General features: G+C 43.7%; 1 protein-coding gene across 2 annotated transcripts in view; it reads left to right on the plus strand.

Annotated features, from left to right (window-relative positions):
- Positions 1-23,815, plus strand: part of TNR (tenascin R) — a 397,496-nt gene that overhangs the window by 350,803 nt on the left and 22,878 nt on the right. For both annotated transcript variants that reach the window (XM_032318828.1, XM_032318829.1), the window contains exons 10-18: positions 3,658-3,747; positions 4,794-5,057; positions 5,649-5,918; positions 7,055-7,174; positions 8,090-8,236; positions 10,743-10,862; positions 13,479-13,622; positions 14,302-14,432; positions 15,346-15,478. In XM_032318828.1, the coding sequence (XP_032174719.1) occupies positions 3,658-3,747; positions 4,794-5,057; positions 5,649-5,918; positions 7,055-7,174; positions 8,090-8,236; positions 10,743-10,862; positions 13,479-13,622; positions 14,302-14,432; positions 15,346-15,478 (1,419 nt within the window). The remainder of the gene's footprint in view (positions 1-3,657; positions 3,748-4,793; positions 5,058-5,648; positions 5,919-7,054; positions 7,175-8,089; positions 8,237-10,742; positions 10,863-13,478; positions 13,623-14,301; positions 14,433-15,345; positions 15,479-23,815) is intronic.

Genomic DNA, 23,815 nt, shown 5'->3' on the forward strand with positions numbered 1-23,815 from the left:
TCTAGTGACAGGTACTTCCCCCCAGCCAGGGGGTGGGCTCCTCACTGATGGGGACTCCCTGAATCACTGGTTTCAGTGGAGCCAACAGGCATAAGCCTCAGCCACCTGATGACAGGTGTGCCAGGGACCAGCCTGAACATGCCTGGGGCGCACAAAAAAGGACTCAAGATCCTGGAGTAGTCCTCTGAGCCAGATAATAAAGCTATTGGCTACTATCAGGGTGGGACAGGCACCGTAGTTCATTTCTTCAAGATGACCTTCCAAGATACACACCATTGCTCTTCCCAGTCTACAGAAACTGAAGCTCAAACATGCCAAGTACCAAAGTGAACACCTGGTAGAAAGTGGCAGAGCCCGAATGTCAATGTAAGCACGGCAGACCTCAAAGTCTGCCACACTTCAACCTTGACCTCCACTGGTGTTGACACTTTAGAGAAAGAAAGAATGAAGGATTGAGAAGTGGATGGAGCTGGTCTGAAATGGAAAAGAGGGCTGGTTTGAATGCATTCCTCCAAGAGAGCCTGGTCAGTAGACCTGGTGGTTCTGCCATACTCAAGCATGGGGGAGGGCGTTATTGTATCGCTGAACTAAAGCTATTCCGAGGAGAGGGTGTGGAACCCTCTGGGTACCATGCAGCATTCCCCTTCGTTAAACTGAGCCCTTTGTGGGATGCATTGGGGGGTGCTGTCGGTCAAGCATCCAACTCTTGGTTTTGGCTCAGGTTGTGATCTCACAGTCATGAGCTCAGGGTCCTGAGACTGAGCCCCACGTCAGGCTCCACCCTTGGCAGGGAGTGTGCTGGGGATGCTCTCTCTCCCTCTTCCTCTGCCCACCCCCACTATCTCTCTCTCTAAAATAAATAGATAAGTATTTTTTTTTTAAAAAAGAAGCCATTTGTTAAGAAAGGTTGCTCAATGCATTTCCTGTCAAAATCATTCCTATTACTTTAGGGATCCGGGGGAAGTCACAGCTGCTCAGGGGAGTGGATGACATTGGGGGCATGATGGCACATTCCACTCTTAAAAGCCCTGAACCTTTGCCTTAGTTTCTTTTTATAACAGATGGTGTATTGGTTTGAATAGTGCCCTCCCCAAAATTCATGTCCGACTGGAATCTGTGAATGTGACCTTATTTGGAGATAGGGTCTTTATAGATGAAATCAAATTATAATGAGGTCAAAACAGATTAGGTGGGCCCCAAATGTGATGTGACCAGTGTCTTCATATGAAGGGAGAAGACAAGGACACACAGGGAGAATGCCCTCTTACAGACTGATGTTTGTGTTGCCCCAAAATCCATATGGTGCAAACATCATTCCCATTGTGATTTTGGTGATAAGGCCTTTGGGCGGGGGATGATTAGGCCATGAGCAAGGAACCCTCATGAATGGGATTGACACCCTTATAAAAAAGAGACCCCAGAGGGTTCTCTTGTTCTTTCCACTGAATGGGAATACAGCAAGAAGATGGCCATGTATGAACTAGGAGGTGAGATTCACCCAATGTCAAATCTGTTGATGCCTTGATCTTGGACTTCTCAGTCTCCAGAACTGTAGGAAATAAATGTGGTTTAAATCATCCAGTCTATGGCCATTTGTGGTAGCAGCATGAGCTAAGATACCATGAGACAATAGAGGCAGAGCCTAGAGTGATGCAGCTACAAGTAAGGAAAGCCCAGGATGGCCAGCAACCACCAGAAGCTGGAAGAGGCAAGGAAAGACGCATCCCCTTAGAGCCTTTGGAAGGAACCTGGCCCACCAACACATTGATTTGGGCCCTCTAGACTCCAGAACTGTGGGAGAATAAATTTCTGTTGTTGTAAGCCACCCTGTTGTCCTCATTTGTCACGGCAGCCACAAGAAACGAATGCAGATGGAGAAAAGACTCCCCATCCTACCTTTCACAGGTGGTGGTGAGGGTCAAAGCACATTCAGGTATTTTGAAAAGAACAAATGTACATAAACACAGAATAGCATGATCATCAAACTGGGGATCTTGTGGGCCCATACAGAGCCCCACCTCCCCCACACAAATGCCTACCAGAAGGACTCAGACTCATCACGGGGTCCCCACAGGTGATGATTTGATCTCGTATTTTTGTAAAATCCCACTTCTAGGGCAAATTTGATGCTGGTTTGATGCTAGAATAATGGCCCCCAAAGATGTCCACATTCTAATCCCAGGAACATGTGACTCTGTCACCGTACATGGGTGAAAAGGAATTTGTAGATATGATTAAGTTATCCAAGTGGGGCCAATGTAAGAACAAGTGTTCTTAGAAGAAGGACGCAGGGAGGACAACTGGGTGGCTCAGTCAGTTAAGTGTCTGCCTTTGGCTCAGGTCTTGATCGAGTCCTGGGATTGAGTCCCACATCCGGCTCTTTGCTCAGTGGAGATCCTGCTTCTCCCTCCGCCTGCTGCTCCCCCAGCTTGTGCTTGCTCTTGCTCACTCTCTCTCTTCCCCTCTTTTACTGACAAATAAATAAAATCTTAAAAAAAAAAAAAAGAGGGATACAGGGAGAACACTCAGTAGAAGATGAGGCAGTGGACACAGAGGTCAGTGACAGAAACAGGCTTAAAAACGCTGTTCTGTCGGCTTTGAAGATGGATTAAGGAGCCACAAACCAAGGGATGCAGGCAGCCTCTAGAAGCCAGGAAAGGCAAAGAAATGATTTCTCCCCCAGAGCCTCTAGAGGCTGCAACCCTGTTGAACAATTTAGATTTCAGACCTGCTGAATGCTGAATTGTACAATAATAGATTTATGTTGTTCCGAGCCACTAAACTGTAGTAATTTGTTACAGCAGCAATAGGAAATTAATATACCAGTCAGGCCACTTAGTCTGAAAATGAATGTGGGAGAGGATAAGGAAACACCCCCAGATAATTGTAGATATCCTGGGAGGCTCCCAACAATTATTTGTATTAAACCCCTAAAGAATTTCCCCCAAAGAAGCTTACATCCTTTAGTTGGAGAGTTTTGCACCTTTTCCATCTCCAGAGTTCCCCCAGAAGTCATCCTGAGATTGGATCCATAACTTCAAATACCCTGGGGTCTGAATTGCTGACCTTGGTAGGAGACCACAGCAACGGGGCTTCTGCCTGCGCCTATGTGAAAGGCCTGACCTCCTGTGCTCAGAAAGTCCATCCAGTGTTGCTCCCTAGAAGGGATCCTAGAGTCTCCATATGGCTTCAGTCCCTGCCTATAAAAGGTGCAGTTGATGCTCACACACAATGTTCAAAAAAGGCTTTAAAGGCCCAAGTCCACACAATCCCTCTCAATGACACACTCCTCCGATTCTCAGCTTATACAAGGACTCCCTTCACCAGTGGTAACCAATCTGAGACTCTAAGTACCACGGGGAGACTTTCCACAGCAGAGCACATTTCTGAAGGTCACCAGCAAGGGCATCCTGGCTGCCTTTCTGAGATCAGCAGCAAGAAGGGAGTTCTGCACTGAACGCTTCATCCTGTTGACTTGGTATGGACTTTCTATGGTGTAAAATTGGGATTTCGCCCTCAGTAAAATTAGGAGGAGATTCAGGAAGGACTAAATGTAAGATCTGAACAGGAATCTGAGCTCATTGGCTTCCCTCCTTTCTGCCTTTCCCACCACAGACACTCACATGGAATAATGGTTGTTTCTGCATCTACCAACAGATCTGGTGCCCGGCACTGAGTACGGAGTTGGAATTTCTGCTGTCATGGACTCACAGCAAAGTGTACCAGCCACCATGAATGCTAGGACTGGTGAGTAAGAGGATTGGTGCCAAAGAAACCAGGATAATCTCTGTTGGCCTGAAAAGCCATGGAGGCTTGTCCTGGCAAGGCTTGGTCAGAAGACAATGTCCCTTCATGAAAAGGTCCCTGGGTGACCGTTACCAACCTAGAAACATCTTCCTGCAGTGATCTCCATGCCTAACCTCTGACATCAGCATGCAGGAGAGTCTCCCTGTCTTCCCCACATCTCCCATGGACTGAAGGGCTGCCCACGGAGGTGGAAAATTCCAAATCTGTTGGTGTCATAGCAGGTCATATTTCTTTCTAGACCACCCCAGAACAGGCAGAATGTGATGTCCCTCATCATGCATGACAGAAGCCCTCAGAAAGGCCACAGGGATAAGGGTTGAGATCTGGAAACAACCCATTAAATCTAAGGACAAAGGGAAAGTCCACCCCTGCTATTCTGGCTCCAGCAGGTTTGCTTCCAAATTCTGGGTAAATTTCAAAGTCACTCTAGTGCCTTTGGTACAGGCAGCCTGGACTGAGCTGGGGATTTTGAACCAATCCCTGTCCCAAGGCTCATTCTAGTGGAAACAACCTCTCTAGAGAACCAGAGGACATGAGTTCCCAGAAGTTCTCAGATTTGCACACACATGGCCAGGTCAGTCAAAATGGCCTCAGAAACAGGGGTAATTACTGTTGCCAGGAAGGTCATATCCTTACTTGACAGTGGCTCCTCTTTTACCCTGGCTGGCTTGCTGAGAAAGGCTGGGAGAAAATGAACATAGAGAACTTGACACCCAGCATCCAGCTTTGTCCCAGACGTGGATGTGTGGTGGTGTGGGAGCCCCTGATGCCTTTACCCAGATCGTCCGTCTATATTCCAAGCCCTTGGCCATCTTTCAAAGGGAAGGTGTTTCACAAAATGTGAGTTAATTGTCAGCCATCACAAGCTAATCATTGTGGTCAGCATGCCTGCTGATAGCTTAGAAATCCACAGGGAGGTCCAATTCCAATAAATACTGCCGATCTCTGGAACTTGTGTAAATTAGGCCACTTGTGTTGATCCACAGAACTTGACAGTCCCCGAGACCTCATGGTGACAGCCTCCTCAGAAACTTCCATCTCCCTCATCTGGACCAAGGCCAGTGGCCCCATCGATCACTACCGAATTACCTTCACCCCATCCTCCGGCATCGCCTCAGAAGTCACTGTGCCCAAGGACAGGACCTCGTACACCCTGACAGATCTAGAGCCTGGAGCAGAGTACATCATTTCAATCACTGCTGAGAGGGGTCGGCAGCAAAGCTTTGAGTCCACAGTGGATGCCTTCACAGGTATGAAGGTAGCAGAAACCCCAGCTGGGTTCAGGGGTTAATGGATCTTAGTACATGAAGGTCATCTAGGCAACCCACTCTTTGAATGCCCCATTTTGTTTAGAGAAGGAGTAATGTGGGTAGAGAAAGAAGAGGTAGAGGAGAAATGAATAAATATATCAAGATGGAATGGTTGGAAATAAGGGGAGAGATGAACAAAGCTGCCTACAATGCCAGAAAATGTGTATCTGGTTTTCTACAGCCTGGACAAAGGGGTTGATTCTGTTCATCTTCCCCTGCCCTCACTAAATCAGTGGGCATTCAGAGGATCCTTGCAATCAGGTGAAATTTCTCCTAGGAGAAAGATGTTAAATCCTGGGTGAGTATTGCAAATAACTCACAGAGGTTTTACCCTGCGGAGGGCATTCATTTTTCCATATATGGGATGGAGAAAGGATCGTGGACAAGCCTGGAGAGTAAGTTGCAAGCTCTGAGTCGGCATGTGAAGGGGGGTCCTAGTTTACAAGGCAAGCAGATTGCTTCAGTCAGTTGGCTCTTCAAAGCCACCACCACTTCCCATGTTTCAGAACAATGATCTCCTCTGCTTTACAGGCTTCCGCCCCATCTCGCATTTACACTTCTCTCACGTGACCTCCTCCAGTGTAAACATAACCTGGAGTGACCCATCCCCTCCAGCAGACAGACTCATTCTGAACTACAGCCCTCGGGATGAAGAGGAAGAGATGACAGAGGTCTTCCTGGATGCCACCAAGAGACATACTGTCCTGATGGGGCTGCAGCCAGCCACTGAGTACATTGTGAACCTGGTAGCGGTCCACGGCACTGTGACCTCTGAGCCCATTGTGGGCTCCATCACCACAGGTGAGGGTGGAGGACTTGGCAGCAGGTAGTAAAAGGAGTGCCTCTAGAGGTCTTTAACAAGTCAATGAACTTTACAAAGAGAAATACCCAAGGAGTAGGGGGCTGCGCCATTTGGCTAGAGAGGGCCTGTGAGCTGTTCTGAAAAAAACCACCTCTTCCAGGATTGCTCAGAATGTATAAGATGGGAACCTTCCTTTGGGAAGGTAGGATGGACTCAATGTCTTAAGGAAGCCAGGTCCTGAATGTGCTGGTCCAGAGGACCAACTGGTTTACATGACCAGTCTGAAGAGAATTAGCCTCCAAGAGGAAACCCCATCTCTGACTGCTCAGTAACGTCACTCATATGAATGATGCTTCCTCAAAATTGTATGGGACTGGCAGGCAACCATGTGGGAACCTGAGATTCAGAAAATGGGGTTGATTTGCATGTTGCCTGGAAAACACAGGCACTCTGAGATGAACTGGACCATGTTTGCCTCATAACTCTCAAATACAATCCCAGATAGGAGTGTGCATGTGGGTGAAGACACATGTATTTCGCTGGTTTCCTACATAATAACAAGAACTCACTAACTGGACAAGTGGATTAAGCACTGGCTGGTATTGACCCTGGGATCCTCCAGGAGTCAAAAAAAATAAAGTATCCAGTACAGATGAAATACAATTTAGGAAAGTGGATTTGTTCTGGACTTGTGCTCTGAAATCCCTCTAGACTCGAAATGGTTTTTCCAAATTGAACCATAGGTGGCTGGTAAAAAATAAGACACAGCTGGGTTTGTCCAAGAGAAGTTTCTCCAGAGAAAACGACCATATTACTCTCAGTTCAAAACAAAACATATGAACTTAAAGTAAGTTTCCCAGTTGGTGTACACACAGGTAGTAGTTGCTGCCTAGCACAGTTTGCCAACTTGACTTCATGTTGTTAAAATATTCCCCATGAACATGGTTTTAGCCAATAACTCTAAGGTTTCAGGTGAAATTTTGGCCAGACCATGGCTTTAAGGGGGTTCTGGTATAAAGATCTTGTCTGCCTCTCAAGCCCTATTAGCTCTTGGTCCCCATGAAACCAATGATAGGAATCGTTTTTTCACACTGTGCTTTCTGTCTTTTCTCCATAACTACCCTGTTCCATGTAGGAATTGATCCCCCCAAAGACATCACAATTAGCAATGTGACCAAGGACTCAGTTATGGTCTCCTGGAGCCCTCCCATTGCATCTTTTGATTACTACCGAGTTTCCTACCGGCCAACACAAGGTAATAAAGTTATTTGATTTCTCACAAGTGGATGGGATTTGGAGCTAAGTGAAGGTTGTGATGGGACAACTACATATCCCAGAGGATATCAGTCCCTTCCAGACACCGCCTGCATTCTCTTCCTCTCTGTGGCATGTTCCAGCACAAGAGTGGGCTGAGGAGGAACAGCCAAGAAACCCTGACCAACTCCTCTCACAAAAGTCTTGACTATATTCACCCAGAAAGCAGGCTCTCCACCAGCAGAATGAACCATGGTAATTGGTCACCTTATCTAAGCAGCGTAGTAAATGACAAAGAACCCTAAAGGATTCTGCCAAGAGCCAGAGTCACATTTACGCTCCTAAGAGAGTGAAGTCTAAGACTAGAATCCTGGGGAATGCCTAAAGACTTGGCTGAACTAGATGGAGCCTTAAAAGGAATGACGGTGATGGAGGTTCTATTTCTAGCACTCCAGCCAAGTTTTGAGTCAGAAAAAGTTGGTCCAGACCTCCCCTGCTTTCTGCTAGTTCCTGCTAAAGCATGCCACATTGTTAACAAAGTAGAGGGCATGCCCACTTCCAGCAGGCAGTGGGATTGTTTTCCAGACTCTCTCTGGGCTACGTGGACCACTCTTTGCAGCCATGACCTCTTGACTGTCTTAAGAAGACCAGCTTGTTAGAAAACCACCTAACCACCTTTTTTCTTTGTTCCAAGGAATCTATAAAATGAGGGGTTGGGACTAGCATGCCAGGCCTCTTCAAGCTCCAGCATTCTCAATCTATGAACCATTTCTCCATCCTCCCCAGTGAGTGCTGGGCCTTGAACCCAACTGTGCTTCATGATGAAGTGCTGCCAGAAGCTTCTATGTAGACTATACCACTAGCTATGTTGGTAAAGCATCCATGAACTTTAACAGTGTCTTCTTCTCTTCCTTAGTGGGACGGTTGGACAGCTCAGTGGTGCCCAATACGGTGACGGAATTCACCATCACCAAGCTATATCCAGCTACTGAATATGAAATCAGTCTCAACAGCGTGCGGGGCAGGGAAGAGAGTGAGCGTATCTGTACCCTCATTCACACAGGTAGGCATGTCTCCCTGTCATGAACCAAGTCAGGACCCTGGTTGAGGACCTGCAACAGACGGAAGGGGCAAATATGGAGTTGTTCTGGCTAATACAAAAGACACTGCCTTTGGGCTTAGAAACTCCATTTCTGAGCGCTCCTGTGGCTCACTATGTCATGCAAAGCAATTTATGTTTTCTCTTCCCTCTGCTATTCCTCTCTAATACTGGGAACTTAGAGAGTAACATTCTTCTAAGAGTTTTATTGGTTTAGGTCAGAAATTTTCAAGGAATTTTCAATAGAGGTGACCTTTCGAAGACGCATTATGGAAGAGAATTCCAGAGCAGACATCTGAATCATCTCATCTAATTTTTTAAAAGACTCAGTCATGTAAATTTTACCTCAGGGAAGGAAAGGGTTGTTATTTCACTAATAATCCTCAGATTCCTGAAGTTCTTCATCCTAGTCAGAAACAACCAAGTCACTGCATTGGCTATTGCTTTGTGCTCCAAAGGTGGAGGACTTTTTTTTGGAAAATGAGCTCCTTGGATGGGCCTGCGGACAGGGCTCCTGCACCAGCTCTATTTCTCCTCCTGCTCTGGCTCCAGAGTTCGCCCACCATGCAGAACTAGGAAAGATTTGCTATAGAAGGCACCAGAGGGAACAGCCAAAGTTTTCTGTCCCCAGACCTAACCTCCCCTTTAAGCTATTTTTCCCATTGCACATGGGAAATATCCAGCTTGCCTCGTTAGAATACCAGAATTTCCTGAGGCTGCTTCATTTCCTCAGAGAATGGCATTTCCTGAATGAGGAAAAGGTAACTTGGAATTTCTCACCGCTTTTGTAGATGCTCTCACAGGCCCAGAAACATCTGTAAATTAATGGCCAAAGAAACATGCCCTCAGAATGTTTCAGAACCTAAAAAATTATTCTTCTAAGAAACACAACAGGATATTCTCATCTTCCCTAGTCTCCTTCCAGGCCTGTAAATACACATAATGCAGCCATGCTTTTGGTCCAGCCTTTCCTCTCCATCAAATTATCTGTGACCATTAAGGAATCAAGAAATAGTGACTCAAAGTGATGCCCAGTGAGTCCAAAGAAGCCTCCCACTCACCTTCCTGAAAGTCTTAGAAATTCATGCTAAAGAAATTAGACTTTTTCTCTTTGAGGACTATAAAATGGATTTCAAGAGCCTTCTAACCCCTAAGGTAAAAGAAAGCAGCAACTTGGGTCAAGTTGGGTTAACGCCATTCCTTGGGTTCTTGGCCATAAGCAGCAAGTATCTGTGAAGTGGAGATACAGCCACGTACCAACCCAAACCACCCTCCTTCAGGTTCAGACAGAGCTACTGTGGCAATTCCTGATAAACAGATTGCCCACAGAAATGTCCTCTCCTGCTGTTGTTTTAATGTGAGAACTATGAGACCTCTTTCAGGGTCTCATAGTTAATCTCAGTGAGATGAAGCTAACTGTAGTCTTCCAATACTTTTCTTCTTTGTCTCTTCTCATGAGGTTGCATTTGAAGAACTTGTTTTGACAATTCAGATATTAAAATTTTAAAATATTTCACAGTTGTCACTTGCAAATAAGGAACATAGACAAGCAATGGAAACCTTTAGTTAGAGAACAGGGCCAGATCAACAACATATCTTGGTCCCCAAGAGTAAATTACATGACACTTAGGTTGAGTTGATACCTAAACTATTATAATAACATCCATTTCTGGCATAAATCCCAAATTTATAGAAGGGAAGCACAGTAAGAAACAAAGGCATAGAGCATGGGCAAATAAGAATAGGAACCTGGTCCCGTGTTGAGCAAACTCTGTTCCCCGCAACAGACGCTAGTGGCCTTTAGCCTGAAAGACTCCCCATGACTCACTAGACCACAAAAGGGATACCCAAGACTCAATACAAAGGGAGCCTGTGAGTAGAAAAGCAAGAATTCACACATCATATATGACTCTCAAGGTAACCTGAGTCCTATTCAGTCCTTCCACAAGTATTGGGAAACTTGCAAGTTCTAGGTGCTGTGGATACTCCTTGACTTCATGGAACTCTCACCATACTTTCTGAAGCTCATGAACAGAGATTGTCCCATAAGACATGTCCCTTATATGAAAGTGCAAATAGCCTAGAAAGCAAACTATCTCATTAACTAAAGAAATATAACAATTCCTCTATGTTCTTAGTTTCTCCATCTAAGTTTAAATGTGTAAAACACAACAGCCATATCTTGGAATCCCCTGTAGCCCCTGACAGTGCTCTGTGCGTAAGTTAATGGATCAACTAAAAGGAAGATCTGGGGCCCATCAGGAGGGAACTGCATACTTGTGAGAAAGAAGGGAAGGGAGAAGAAGTTGGGATCAGAAAGGAAGGAAGGAAAGAGGTCTCCAGTCACTTCATTGTTTTGTATGTCACAGCAGCAGACAAGCATAATGGAGGAAACTATAAGAGATAGTTTGCTGCACATCCATCCTTCGATATCTCCTATGTTTACCTGATCTTCCCGGCTCTGTTTCAGCCATGGACAACCCTGTGGATCTGACTGCTAGTAACATTACTCCAACAGAAGCACTGCTGCAGTGGAAGCCTCCAATGGGTCAAGTGGAAAACTATGTCATTATTCTCACACACTTTGCAGGTGAATATTTACAGGTCTATGCACTGGGTAGGTAGGAATGTTGGGGATAGGTGCTGAAGGCTATTATGAAAGTTTAAAAAAAAAAAAAAAGGACATTTTATCAATGTGAGGGACATCTTAGAAATTTTCCTGCTTTACTTTCCTTGTAAAGCTCTAAAGATTGTCCCTAAACTCTACAACCTATATCAACTACAGGAATTCAGAAAGCTGAATTGGAAAGATACAACAAGGGCATGTAAACAAAAGCAAATATAAAAACAGAGGAATAGCACTTGGAAGAGAAAATTCAGAACTGAGCTAGGACTTGCCCCCAAATGCTACAGGGAAGAAAGCACACTTTTCTAGATGTTTATAGAGCAAGAAAAACACTAAAGCACGATGCTTGTAGCAAATAACACATGGAAACAAAGCATCCAGAGTTAGCAAACTCCTGTTGCTTTGGTCTTGTCTACCCACATTCAACGCCAAAGTTTGAGCCAAAATGAAGTCTGGAGTTTCATTGTCTTCTCACCATGCTTGTTCACCTTACACTATTTGAAGTTGAATAAAGAAGCCCAAAGCACAATAAATGTTGAGTAATTCAAGTATCTAAGCCTGGGAAAGTTATTTCCTTGCCTAAATTATACATGTGATCACAGAAATGTTGTGGGTTATATTCAGGAATCCAGAGAACAGAGATACCAGAAGACAAAAGATAATCAGATGTCTTAATTTTCAAAAAATGACAGAGAAAGCCAAGTTTGTAAGCTGTAAAGTAAACTGATTATTAAAGCTTGGGAAAATAAAAACCAAAACAGACTATTAAATAAATAGGAAAAATATATCAGCACAGGGTCACCAAGAATAAGTTTTACCAAAGACATTTTATATCTTTTTTTTTAATTGGAAAATCTGCTAGCACACTTGGATTTCAGCAAGGCATCAGAAAAACCTACTTATCACTTAGATGGAAAAATAAATGATGGATCGTATTTGGAGTAACATAGACTGGTAGCCAATTGAATAGTGCCCCTCAAGGAATGAATATCATGACTACAGATACATCATAACCCATCTATGTGCATACACAATCAATTTCAACTCCTGCCCCCTCTCCTTGCATGTCACAGGTCGGCATTTCTTAACTCCTACCATGCCTTCCCAGACCACCATGCATTTGCATGCATTATTTCCTCTACCTGGAAATTCCCTCCCCATGTGTCTTCCTAGACAAACCCATCCTCTAAGTCTTAGTTTCAACACTATGTCCTCTGTCAAAACTTCCAGTGTTCCCACCCACCTGCTCACAGGTGCAAAGTACATGGCTCCGTCATGGCAACTGACTTCCATTCATTCAACAAATGTTTTGGAATGTCCTCCCATGAGCCATATGCTCAAATTCAGAGACAAAACTTGGGTGCTTCTCCTCGTGGAACTCACTTCTGATGATGACGAGACGGGCACATGGTTAGAACCCAATGTGAGCAGTGCTGTGATAGAGGCAATCCCAAATCAGCTTGGGCCACAGGAGATGGATCACTCCTTGGGGGTGAGGGTGTGGAGGGGAAGAAAGAAGGGAGATCTTAGATAAAGCTAGAGAAGGAGAAGAGAAGGCAGGGAATTCTAAGATAAAGAGCAGCCTGAGCACATCTGTAGAGATACAAGAGACCATGAGGACTTTGGAGCAACTGTCATGGTTTGATGTGGCCAGAGCAGAGGCCGCAGGCAGGATGCTGCAAATGACAGTCGTTATGTTTGTTCTTTCAAAGAGCTGGTTTGGATTTTTACTTCTTTGCATGACTTCTATGCCTTTAGACCCCAAGAAACTTGAAACCTCAGACCCTACCCAGTTTGAGGAAGTGCCTTTCTTAAATGCTGAGTGACTCGGGAGTATTCAAAAAACACCCTAAAGAGTTTGGCTCTGCTCTAACAAGCAGTTTTAGTGACAGCTAAATGAATACAGAGAAGACATGTGTACCACATTTGTATATAAAACGAAACCGTGTAAGTCAACGATGGTGTAAGAGCACCGTATGGTGAGAGATGGTCGCTGTGTTTGTGGTGAGCGTAGCTGGAGAAGTTGAATCACTCTGTGATGCACCTGTGAATGGTACTTAAATAAAAATTTTTTTTAAACTGTGATCAGTAGAATCCAAATTCAAATATACTTCAATAAACTGAACCAGTGGTCCAAAACTCAATCGACGAGGCAAAATGCAGTAGAAATAAACACAAAGAATCAGTGATTTCAGAATTGCCACATGCATGTAACAGTGGTTGGAGATAAATTTTTGCAGCTTAGAGGAGAGGACAGGATTAGGAGGAGTGGCAGAAAGAAGGAGCCACATAGACAAAGGATTCAGCGTACTCTTTGTATCTTTGTAACCCCAGTGGCCTGAGTAGAAGTCATGGAAAGACAATCTGGCCTCCAAATGAAGACTATCTTTCTCAACTAAGAGGCAAAACGAGACGAGAGGGGATGTTCCTGTGGAAAACAATGCTAAGCTAGATAACCTTAAGGAGATTCTTTCCAAAATTCTCTAATACGGAGTCTTTATGAAATGCCTTTGCATTTGGAAGGGCTTTTCTAGGTGGAATAGCCTTACTCAATGCTTACTCATCTTCATTGGATTTCAGTTGCTGGAGAGACCATCCTGGTTGACGGAGGCAGTGAGGAATTCCAGCTTTCTGGCCTGCTTCCTAGTACCCACTACACTGTTAATATGTATGCCACTAGTGGACCTCTCACCAGTGGCACCATCAGCACCAACTTCTCTACCCGTGAGTACCTGGCTGGCTATACATCCGGCGTCCCTAGATGCCTTTTGTCCCTAGACTCGATGACAGACTTTGCACTTTGGACAGTGCAGCCAGGAGCTGTTTGTATTTCCGTGGACTGCTGCCCAAATGCCAGGGAAAGTGAGCTGTGGCTCTCAGGCAATAGACGCATGTCTGTTCCCTGCTCTCATTCTGGGTCTGGCTGACAGCTGTAGAACCAGACAAGAGAGGCCAATACTGGACATGCATCTGGCCCAGAAAAAATCTGCTGCCTGTTACAGGGCTTGATACTTGGGAACAGCTGCTGAGCACAATCACAGCCGGAACACTAGACAGAGGTATAAATGTGGGAATGGTGTAAGCCCAGGAGTGAGCTCAACAGACATGCTGACTTAATAAGGTCGTGATTTTCGACATAGGTCAGATCGGAAGATGTCCCACCTAGGCCCCGAGGCCCAGATGAGGGAAGGGGGAAGAGCTGCAGGGATGATCATGACACTGACTGATGCTTTTCTGACCCACAAGCACCCTTTCTGCTCCTGTCCAAGCTGGAACTAGGGTCAGCGTGTGAGCAGCCCAGAGACCACATAGGTGGGCAAAGAGATACACATGCCTGGGATGGAATCAAACAGAGAGGAGCTGAAGAGGCAGGCGCTCCTGGCATTTTCTCCCTTTCTTGTAGTCCTGGACCCTCCTGCGAACCTGACGGCCAGTGAAGTCACCAGACAAAGTGCCCTGATCTCCTGGCAGCCTCCCAGAGCAGAGATTGAGAACTACATCTTAACCTACAGATCCACTGATGGAAGCCGCAAGGTGAGATTTTTCTGTAAGGGAGATTTTTCTCTTAAGTAGTCCAAAGGGAACAAATGGGGTTTGCCAGATGGATACATACACGCTGTTGAGGAAAGGGCCTGAGTCTGCCAGCCAGAGACGTTGGTGCTAGTCCTGGCTTCGCTGTTTCTCTCTTCATAAGTTGAAGCAAACCACAAAACCCCCCAAAGCCTTCATCTCTGGTCCAGATAACAGGGGTGTCTACCTCCACGGCTTCACTTGGTTGTGGTGGGGCTTTCAATATGGTGATGCAAAGAGCATTGGAAACTTCCAAGCCTACGTAAGTACATAGTTTTGGGGGAAAAAAATTTCGATAGCAGGGCCAAGCAAACATGAGCTGGAGACCAAATTCAACAATCTTTTATGCCTCTTAATAAGCATTATAAAGGCTACATCTGTATATCCTGCAGTGACGAGATGACAAATTTCTGTGTTATATGATCAGATGAAACAGTATTGCTAGAACACGGGTTGTCAAACTTCTGTTCACAATGAAATCCTTTTTTTTTTTTTTTAAGTGCAATCATAGTCAGAAGCCGAATATATACAGTAGATTTAAGCAGAGTTAGTCTGTTGGATATGGAGTATGGAGGCCTAGGATTTCCCTCCCCAGGTCCTGAAGAACCTCGTACGGTCAGAAAACAACTGGATTCAATTCCCTTGCCTGTCTTTATGCCAAAGTGCATCTGAGAGGCAGGAGGTGCCCAGATATCACACAAGAGCTGTCCTCTCTGCTTATGGGCTCAGTTCTCTCCTTGTTCTGGAATGGAGAGCACACAATGGCCATGGCAATGTTGACCCAGCTGGCCGTGGGCTCTGGGCTTTCCCTTTCCATTCTCCTCTCAACAGAATGCTGGTCACTCCCTTCCACCTGCCTCCCCGGCTTGTTCCACAGGAGCTGATCGTGGATGCAGAGGACACGTGGATCCGACTGGAGGGTCTGTCTGAGAGCACAGACTACACAGTGCTCCTGCGGGCAGCCCAGGACACCGCCCGGAGCAGCCTCACCTCCACCACCTTCACCACAGGTGAGAGACGCCACCCCCGTGACGCTGCCTTCTTCCCTGCATGATGTCTGGCTCTTCAGCAGCTTCTCAGGGGCTTGGTCAGGGAGGAACCTCCCAGAGAAACTCTTCCTGTGAAGGACAGTAAGGGTTTCTTCCACTCCCCGCTTCCCCCTTCCAAGACCCTGCCAGGAAATTTCTACCTACCAAGGTAACCCTAGGAATGAGCAGCACAAATTCCTTGTCCTCCTGGACCCACTAAATGCACCAACTGAAGACATCAGGTTCAGATTTTCTGCAAGTGTTTTCCCAGCAAAGTTCATCCTTCCCTCCTTGATTCCTCTGCTGCCTGTAATCAGAGAAGCACTTAATAAAAGTACCAAGAGTAAACCCTCCATATTAAATCTAGGGTTCTTGTCCATACACAAAGTATTTTTGCATCCTATGGTCTCAACGAAGTCCCTATAACAACTGGTGAGGAGGGACTTATTACCCCCATTTCACAGATGATGAAACAGAGTGCATGGAAATCAAATGACTTGTGTGGTTGGTAAGTGGCTGGATCAAGCTACAACCAGGGCCTTCTGCTTCTGAATCCAGCTGCTCCTCTTGCCTTCCTCCAACTAAGTATGAGCAGAAATTACCTGAAAATGCCCATAAGGGATGAGTGTCCTAATTTGTATAAGAAGAAATAAGCTAACAACAGGTGCTGTCGTGACTGCATTACATGTATTACCTAATTCAGTCATCATGACAGCCTATGAAGTATGTTCTATTATCCCCATTTACAGATGAGGAAATTGAGCCACATGGGAGGTAACTCATCCAAGACCCCCATTGCTCTTACGTAAGAGAACTGGGATTTGATCTGGTTGTGGAGACTGTGTCTATTACCAATCTTTTCTGTCACTTCCCAGGGTTCCTATCTACAGTCTGTATTGTAGAACTGCCCAGTCCAGACTTTGAACTGTCTTCCTGCCCCACATCCTAGAGGTTTGTTTATGCACATTTGTGGGGCAAGTGTGAGCATATCCCTTATCCCTCGATGTATGTCTGCCTGCCATCCCAGCATACCAGGATGACTGGAATCCTGCCTTGTCCCAGAGCCCATTCCCCCCAATCATGAAGAAGGTGACAGAAGATCCCCCATCTCTACCCAGGTGCCTCTCTCTGTAGACTTGCTCTAAATGACAAAGCAAGACAATGAATTAAATACACCAAAATGTTACCAGTAGACCTTTAGGGTAGTGAGGTTATGAATGAGTCCTCTTTTCCCTCCTTTTTTATATTTTCAATATCTTACAAAGTGTCTACAATGAGTAAATTATTCAGAAAAACAATTTTTTAATTAAAAAACAAAAATAAGCCTCAGTCACATCACCAGACATGAATCTAAGGTCTTGACCAAGTGGAACTTGGACAACACTGATCCCTCTATGGAGCTGACGTCAATTACACTCACCCTCCATGCTCTTTCACGGAGTGGCTTATCTCAGTGTCAAGGTGCTACCCTCCCATGTCCAAGCCCTTCCTTGCATATTCACAGGTTAAAGGGTCTTCCATGGTCCTCCTTTTCAAGCTATCACCCAAAAACCCATGGATTGGAGCTTTTCACTGAATTAAGAATTTCTTTCCCATAAAAAGGACACAGATGACAGAAACATAAACAGAGCTCCCAATTTGCATATTTATTAGGTCTAAATCATCCCCCTAATGCATTGATTTCAATGCTTGCTCAGTGTAGTATAAGTTTTAAATCCCACGCTAGCAATGCCGCAGCTAGTGGTTGTGTATGACAATATGCCTTAGGTTTCTGCAGTATCTGGCAACTGTGCCTTGCTCCAGAACTACCTGGGCTGTCCCACTCTACCAGCTTCTCTGTCCGCCACGAGCTGTTTCATAAAGACAAAGAAACAAACACCTAGCTAGATGGTCTCTCTGCACTGTTCACCAAACAAAGCCACTACTACGCTGGCCTCCTCTCCAGATTTCCTTGAATTGTTAACCCTATGCTCATTGGATCTCACTGAGGCTCCAGCGGGATTTGGGATTCCAGACCCAAACTCTTGTATACCCCTGTGGCAGCTTCATGTAAGAGAGGCCAGTGGAGCAAAGGTATATCCATGTTTGGAAGCTTTTGCCAAGTTTGACTATAAAACTCAAGTTTAAATTTAAGTCACTGATGCGTACCACACTCTGCTGGTTTTGTCTTAGAGATTTATCAGAACCCACTGAAATGACCAGTTGCAGAACGAGAAGTTTGTAGACAGAAGTAAAGCACAGGAAAGTACCTTGCACAAAGCCTGACAAATAACGGACGTAATAAATGCTGGTTGAGTAGAATAGTTCCAGCTGTAAAGCATGGAAGAGGGGTTTCTGGTGGGAAAAAAAACAAAAAAGCTATAAGAGATTTTCAACATCCATCACAGGTATGGGACAGGCAAAGAGGTTCTTCCTGCCCAAAGTCCCTCTAATTTCAGGTTCTTTCTCCCACCCCAAATGTAAATTTCCAGGAACAAATTACACTAAGCCTATACGTGTCAACATTAGTGAGTCTTCACTGCCTGTGCCATGCCCCTCCCCGACCTTTCCTAGCCCCTGCCCTCCAACTCCCCTGCCAAAAGCAAATGGAGGAAAAGAATACAAGAGTGCGAGCTTCCTAAATGTGGGAATCAGGATGTTCTCAAGAAGGCAAAGATTCGGGTTTGCCTGATGGGTGGCTTGATCCAGACGCCTTGAGGAGTCCAGGAGAAGGGGTCTCCAGGGTACAGGGTAGGCGACACTCACACCAGGACTCTCCTGTTATCTTCAGAGATCACCTAAAGATCCCTCAAGATTAGGTGTCCTCTGGGACGAGTGGTCCCAGAGGCTGTGCCTTGAACCTGATTCTGCCTGCCCTGACACTAAACACATCCCAGGCCATCCTCTCCCTGCCTCTCTAATGGGACCCTCACTGCCACCCCCCACATGACACACACACAGGGGAGCCACCTTGTTCACCTGCACGCTCCATCTGTGGACCCCTCTTTGCCTAAAAAGAAGAAAGGGAGAAGGAGAAGAGGGGACAGGAGGAGGAGGTGGAGGAGGAGGAGAAGGAGAAGAAAACGGAGGAGGAGGAGACAGAAACAAAAATGGAGAGCAGAGTCATTTCACTTCCTTGAAAGACTGGAGTGCTGCCAGTCTGAATCCCATGAATTATTCCTGCGGAGCAAGACGTCTGAAAAAAACACCAGAGCATCCTACGTGACAGCAAATCAGGGCTGATGGATTTAGAGGCTAATTTCATTCTAGTAACCAGCATCCTTTGTGACTTCATTGACAGTACCTGAGCTTTCCACTTAGCAGCATCCTATTCTTAGGATGGGCTGATCTCAGCTGATTGTTCTACGCATTTTTTATGCCCGGTCTTATGGAACAAAAGAGCCTAGAGCGGGGCCCCTGAGTGGCCTCCATCTACCGACAAAACCTCTTCTTGCCTTTGGTGGGCCAAAAATAAGAGACACGTTTCAAGCAGATGTCTACTTAATGGTCTGGAAAAGAGTTTCGGTGTTTTTAAAAATAAGAGAGAAAGAAAGAGAGAACTAAAAGAACAGAACTCACTTCCACAAAACCTCAAAAACTTTTCTTTGATCAAGATATCTTCCCTTGTTGCCTTCCTGCCATATAGCATAAACCCATTTCATTCTTTCCATCATGTTAATAGCTTCCTGTCCTCTTGTCTTTGGTGTTTGCACAAGACTCTGGGGGGAATTAAATACAAGTAGTATGGAAGAGAAAAAATATGGATACATTATTTATAATTTACTGTCGCCTGAAATTTCATTCAAGGTCTACTTGTCTTTCAGAGACATGAATATAAATGAGGAAACAAATATTCCCCGTAGAGCAACAGAGACTTGGTGAAATGATCTTCTGAGAGGCAGGTTTCATTGTCTCTTTTAATACTATAAGAAGCAAACAAGACGCTCACTAAAGCTTGTCCTCAGAGACAGTGAACACTATAAAATAGGTTGTCTTGACCTTGAGGTTAAGCGAAGACAATCATTTGTGGAGGTGCCCAGAGATGAGTAATGAGAAGTTTTCTTTATTGCCTTTGCTCCAGTCCTATCCCACATCTAGGCTGAGCTGCTCTCTGGAGCTTTTCACAAAAACTCTGGGAGTCTACTCTAACACAAGCTACAGTTTTTGAAGCTGTAAAAGTTAGCAAAGATTGGCAAATCCTGGGTCCTGGGACGACAGATGTGGATCATGCAAATCCACATAATTATCACTTGGGAAGCCCAGTGACCACTGTCCACCGCTTTCTATTCTTACATACGCCACACTTCCGCCTCGACCAAAGTAGGGAAACAGAGGGCTTCTCTCTGCTCCACTACTTAGAAACATCTGGACTGCTGGCTTCATGGAAACAAGCAACGCCCCGCCCCCAAAGGAGAAGTCCACCTTCTCCTTCCCTTGATATCTGATTGGGTGGAAGGAGGCAGGACACTAAGCACTGCATCTGAACAAATCATTCCATAAGTCCAATGGGGATAGCTGGGTGGGTCTTAGAGGAACCATCTGAATCAACCATACCGTTCGGTGTATCTCCCATCACCAGTGTCAATCTCCAGCAAGATCTCTCTCTGTACCCGTACATTTATTTCCTCCTAGGCTCATCTCTTCTGCCTTCTACATGCAACCATTCTGAGGTGTTGAATCAGGGCCCTCTTGTTCCTATGTGTTTTTGAAAAATGTGTTCTTGGAAAAGTTTTGAGTAGAAATATTTTAAAGGTATGTAAACGGTATTGGGCTAGATAACTCATCCCTTGTTCCCCTGTTTTCTACTCAGTGCTAGTTTTAAGAGCCACCCATGTTGTATGTGCATCCAGTCTTTTGCTTCCAATTGTTACAAAATACTGCATGCTGTTCACCCATCTTTTTAACCTCCCAAGATGGACATCAGACTGTCTCCAACCTCCCACACTACAAATGGTGTTGCCGAGAGTACCTTGTATGTGTCCGCTTGTGGGTCAGTGAGGCAATATACCTTTGGGATATACACCCGGAAGAGGAATGACTGGGTCATGGGTATGTGTTTCCACTGTTTAATAGAGCATTGCTCTTTGAGATGGCTATGCTAGTCTACAACCCCTACAACAGGGCAGGAAAGCACCTGTTTCCTAATGACATGACATGACCCAACTTTGTAACTTCTGACAGTCTAATAGGCATAATTGATATTTCATTTTCTAGATGAATTTCTTTAAATAATAACAAGTTTGAGTTTATACATCTCATCTACGCTTGTTTGCCTTTCAGGTTGCCTTTTGCTGTAAATTGTCTGTTCACATCGTCTTTCTATCAGACTTCCTGTGCTAAATAAGTAATAGCTATCATTATTGGAGCTTTTGAAGTCTTTATGGCTTTCCCTGCCTGTGGGACACAAAGATACTCTTCTATACATACCTTTATTAGCTTTCTAGAGTTTTCTTATATTTAGTCTCTTTTCAATATTATAGTATTAAGTTAGGATGCAGTTTTCTTTGTCTTTGTATGTGAGCCAATTTCCTCAACATCATTTACTAAATAATCCATCTATTCTCCATTAATTTGTGGTGTTTTACTGTTTATTAAGCTCCTATATATACATGAATGTATCTCCGAACTCTGAACTCATATTGTAGTCCATGGTCTATTTATCTGTTCTTTTGCCAACACTACATTGTGTTTTCATATCTGTTACTTAATATCTTAACATTAATCTCTCCATAACTGATAAAACAAAGAATTGGTTTACCTCACTTTTCATTTTTGAATTTGACATATCTCTTTGGTTACCTTTCTTTTTCATAGAATAAGTTTATCATGTTCCCCAAAAGAAATCTCAACTTGAGTTTAGACTGGAATTGCAATAAATGTATAAAGTAATTTGGGGACAACTGACATCTTTAGAATACTAAGTCATCCCTTCTAAAAATGGATCTCTTCTTTTATTCAAATCATCTTTGTGTTCTTTCATAGAATCTAAGTATTTCTCTATAATGTTATGCTCTTGGCTCATTTCTAAACATTTTATAATTTCTTATTGCTTGATGACTGGTATCGAACTTTAAAAATTATTTTCTAGTTGGTTATTGCTGATATGGGAAAATGCTATGGATTTTTGTATATTTTTGTATATTGATTCTATACCCAGCAATCCTGCTGAGCTCTTTTATTAACACAAATTATCTATTATTTTTAGGTAAATATTTTATATCATTTACAAATAATGATGGTTTTTATCTATGTATTTATAATCCTTATGCCTCTGATTTATTTAATTTTCTTTCCCTGTCACTTTAGCTGGGACCTCAAGAACTATGTTCAGCTGAACAGTGGTACTAGGTAACTTAGACTCATTCTCATTCTTAAAAAGAATGCTTAGTGGCAGCTTCATGTTGCATACTTTTTGCTAAGTCCTCATTTTTAGACCTCCTTTTGATGGGGAAAAGAAACAGTTATTTAAGCTTTTTTAAAATAAAATAAATGTGTAATTGGCTAATCTTAAATAAACCAGGATAATATTCGCTTAGATTTGAAGTTTAAAACATTTAAGTCACAGAATTTTCTCCTATTTGAAGCTAAGAGTTTTTATGATAAACTTTGTTGCTAAACATTATCCAATGGCTTTTTTCTGCATTGGTTGAGTTACTTATATAATGTTTATCTTTTATCTTAATAATGAGATGAAGTACATTAATAGATTTTGTTTTATATACATTTCTTTGCATTCCTAGGAGAAACTTCACTGAATGTGATTTTTTTTTAATGCATGGCTGGGTTTGATTAGCTAAAATTTCTTTTAGCCTATTTACATCTACAATCATAAGTGACATTGACCTATACATGTTTTCTTATGTATATACCTCCTTACTGAGTTTTTTGAAATTCGCGTTTCACTAGCTTCATCTAAAAGAAAAATCTGGGGGTGCCTGGGTGGCTCAGTGGGTTAAGCCGCTGCCTTCGGCTCAGGTCATGATCTCAGGGTCCTGGGATCGAGTCCCGCATCGGGTTCTCTGCTCAGCAGGGAGCCTGCTTCCCTCTCTCTCTCTCTGCCTGCCTCTCTGCCTCCTTGTGATCTCTGCCTGTCAAATAAATAAATAAATAAAATCTTTTTAATAATTAAATAAATGAATAAATAAAAGAAAAATCTGGGCAGTGTTCATGATTTTTTGTACTCTTTCTGGAATAACTTTCAGCAGAACTCATCACTAAAACGACCTGGGGATATTTGTTGTTGTTTTGGTTGTTTCTCTTTGTTTTAGGAACGTGAGATGTTTGACTGGTACTTCTACCAAGGTCTTGGCCAAGGTCTTGATTTCTAGCCAAGGTCTTGGTTTCTTCTTGCACCAGTTGTCACTCTTTCTAACCGTCTAGGAATTTATTTTGCCTGAGTCTTAAATTTTAATAGGATAAAATTCTTCAAGAGATTTTAATCTTTACTCTATCTGCAGCTCTTTTTCCTTTTTCATTTTATTATTGTCAGTTTCTCTCTTTATTTCCTAATCAGTCTTAATAATACTAATATTTTCAAAGAACCAGCTTTTAGACTGAAGATCCATGTTCATGTTTCTTTGTCCCTACTGATTTCTTAAATAGATCAGTAGGTCTCCCTACAGCAATCCAGGTACTTGAGCATGTTCTCAAACCCCTCTGGGCTCCCCTCACCCCTTCACTCACCTTCCCCCCGACAAACCCAGCTAAGATTTGGGCTGTGGTTTGCTATAAATTGGCTTTCTTTTTTTTCCTCTTCTCTTATGGTAGTCTTTTATTTAAGGCAAAAATAAGACATTTTACTCAAGTGTTTAATCACTCTTACTTTTTAGAACTTTAGCATTTGTTACTCTTCTGAATTGTGTTCTTACTCTAGATTTTCCATAAAGGATTTTGTAAGGCAAATCGTCATGAAATCTCATATGCTAGAGCATTTTTTAATCATACTCTCACATTTGAACTGCAGTGTGATCAGAGGTATAAAATGCCAGGTTCAAATACTTGTTTCCTTTGTATTTTAAAGTATTCAATTGTCTTTTTATATTCAATGTTGCCTCTGAGAATTCTGATGTCAGTCTGATCTGTGTTCCCCCTGGAGGTGGGCTACTCTTTCTAGAAGCTTTCAGAATGTTTTCTTTCTTTTTTACAGTCTTCCACTTCACTATATGTTTTGGGGTTTGTTTTTCTTTTTATCCTCAGTCTGACACTCTGAAAGCCCTGTAAATCAGAGGTGTTTTATCTTTAATTCTGAGACATTTATCTTCATTATTTCTTTAAACATTTCTTTGTTTTTATTTCCCCTTTTAGCACTTCTTTAGCTAGATGTTGGAATGTATATTCTCT

Source organism: Mustela erminea, chromosome 17 (assembly GCF_009829155.1).
Source record: "Mustela erminea isolate mMusErm1 chromosome 17, mMusErm1.Pri, whole genome shotgun sequence".
Taxonomy (NCBI): Eukaryota; Metazoa; Chordata; class Mammalia; order Carnivora; family Mustelidae; genus Mustela; species Mustela erminea.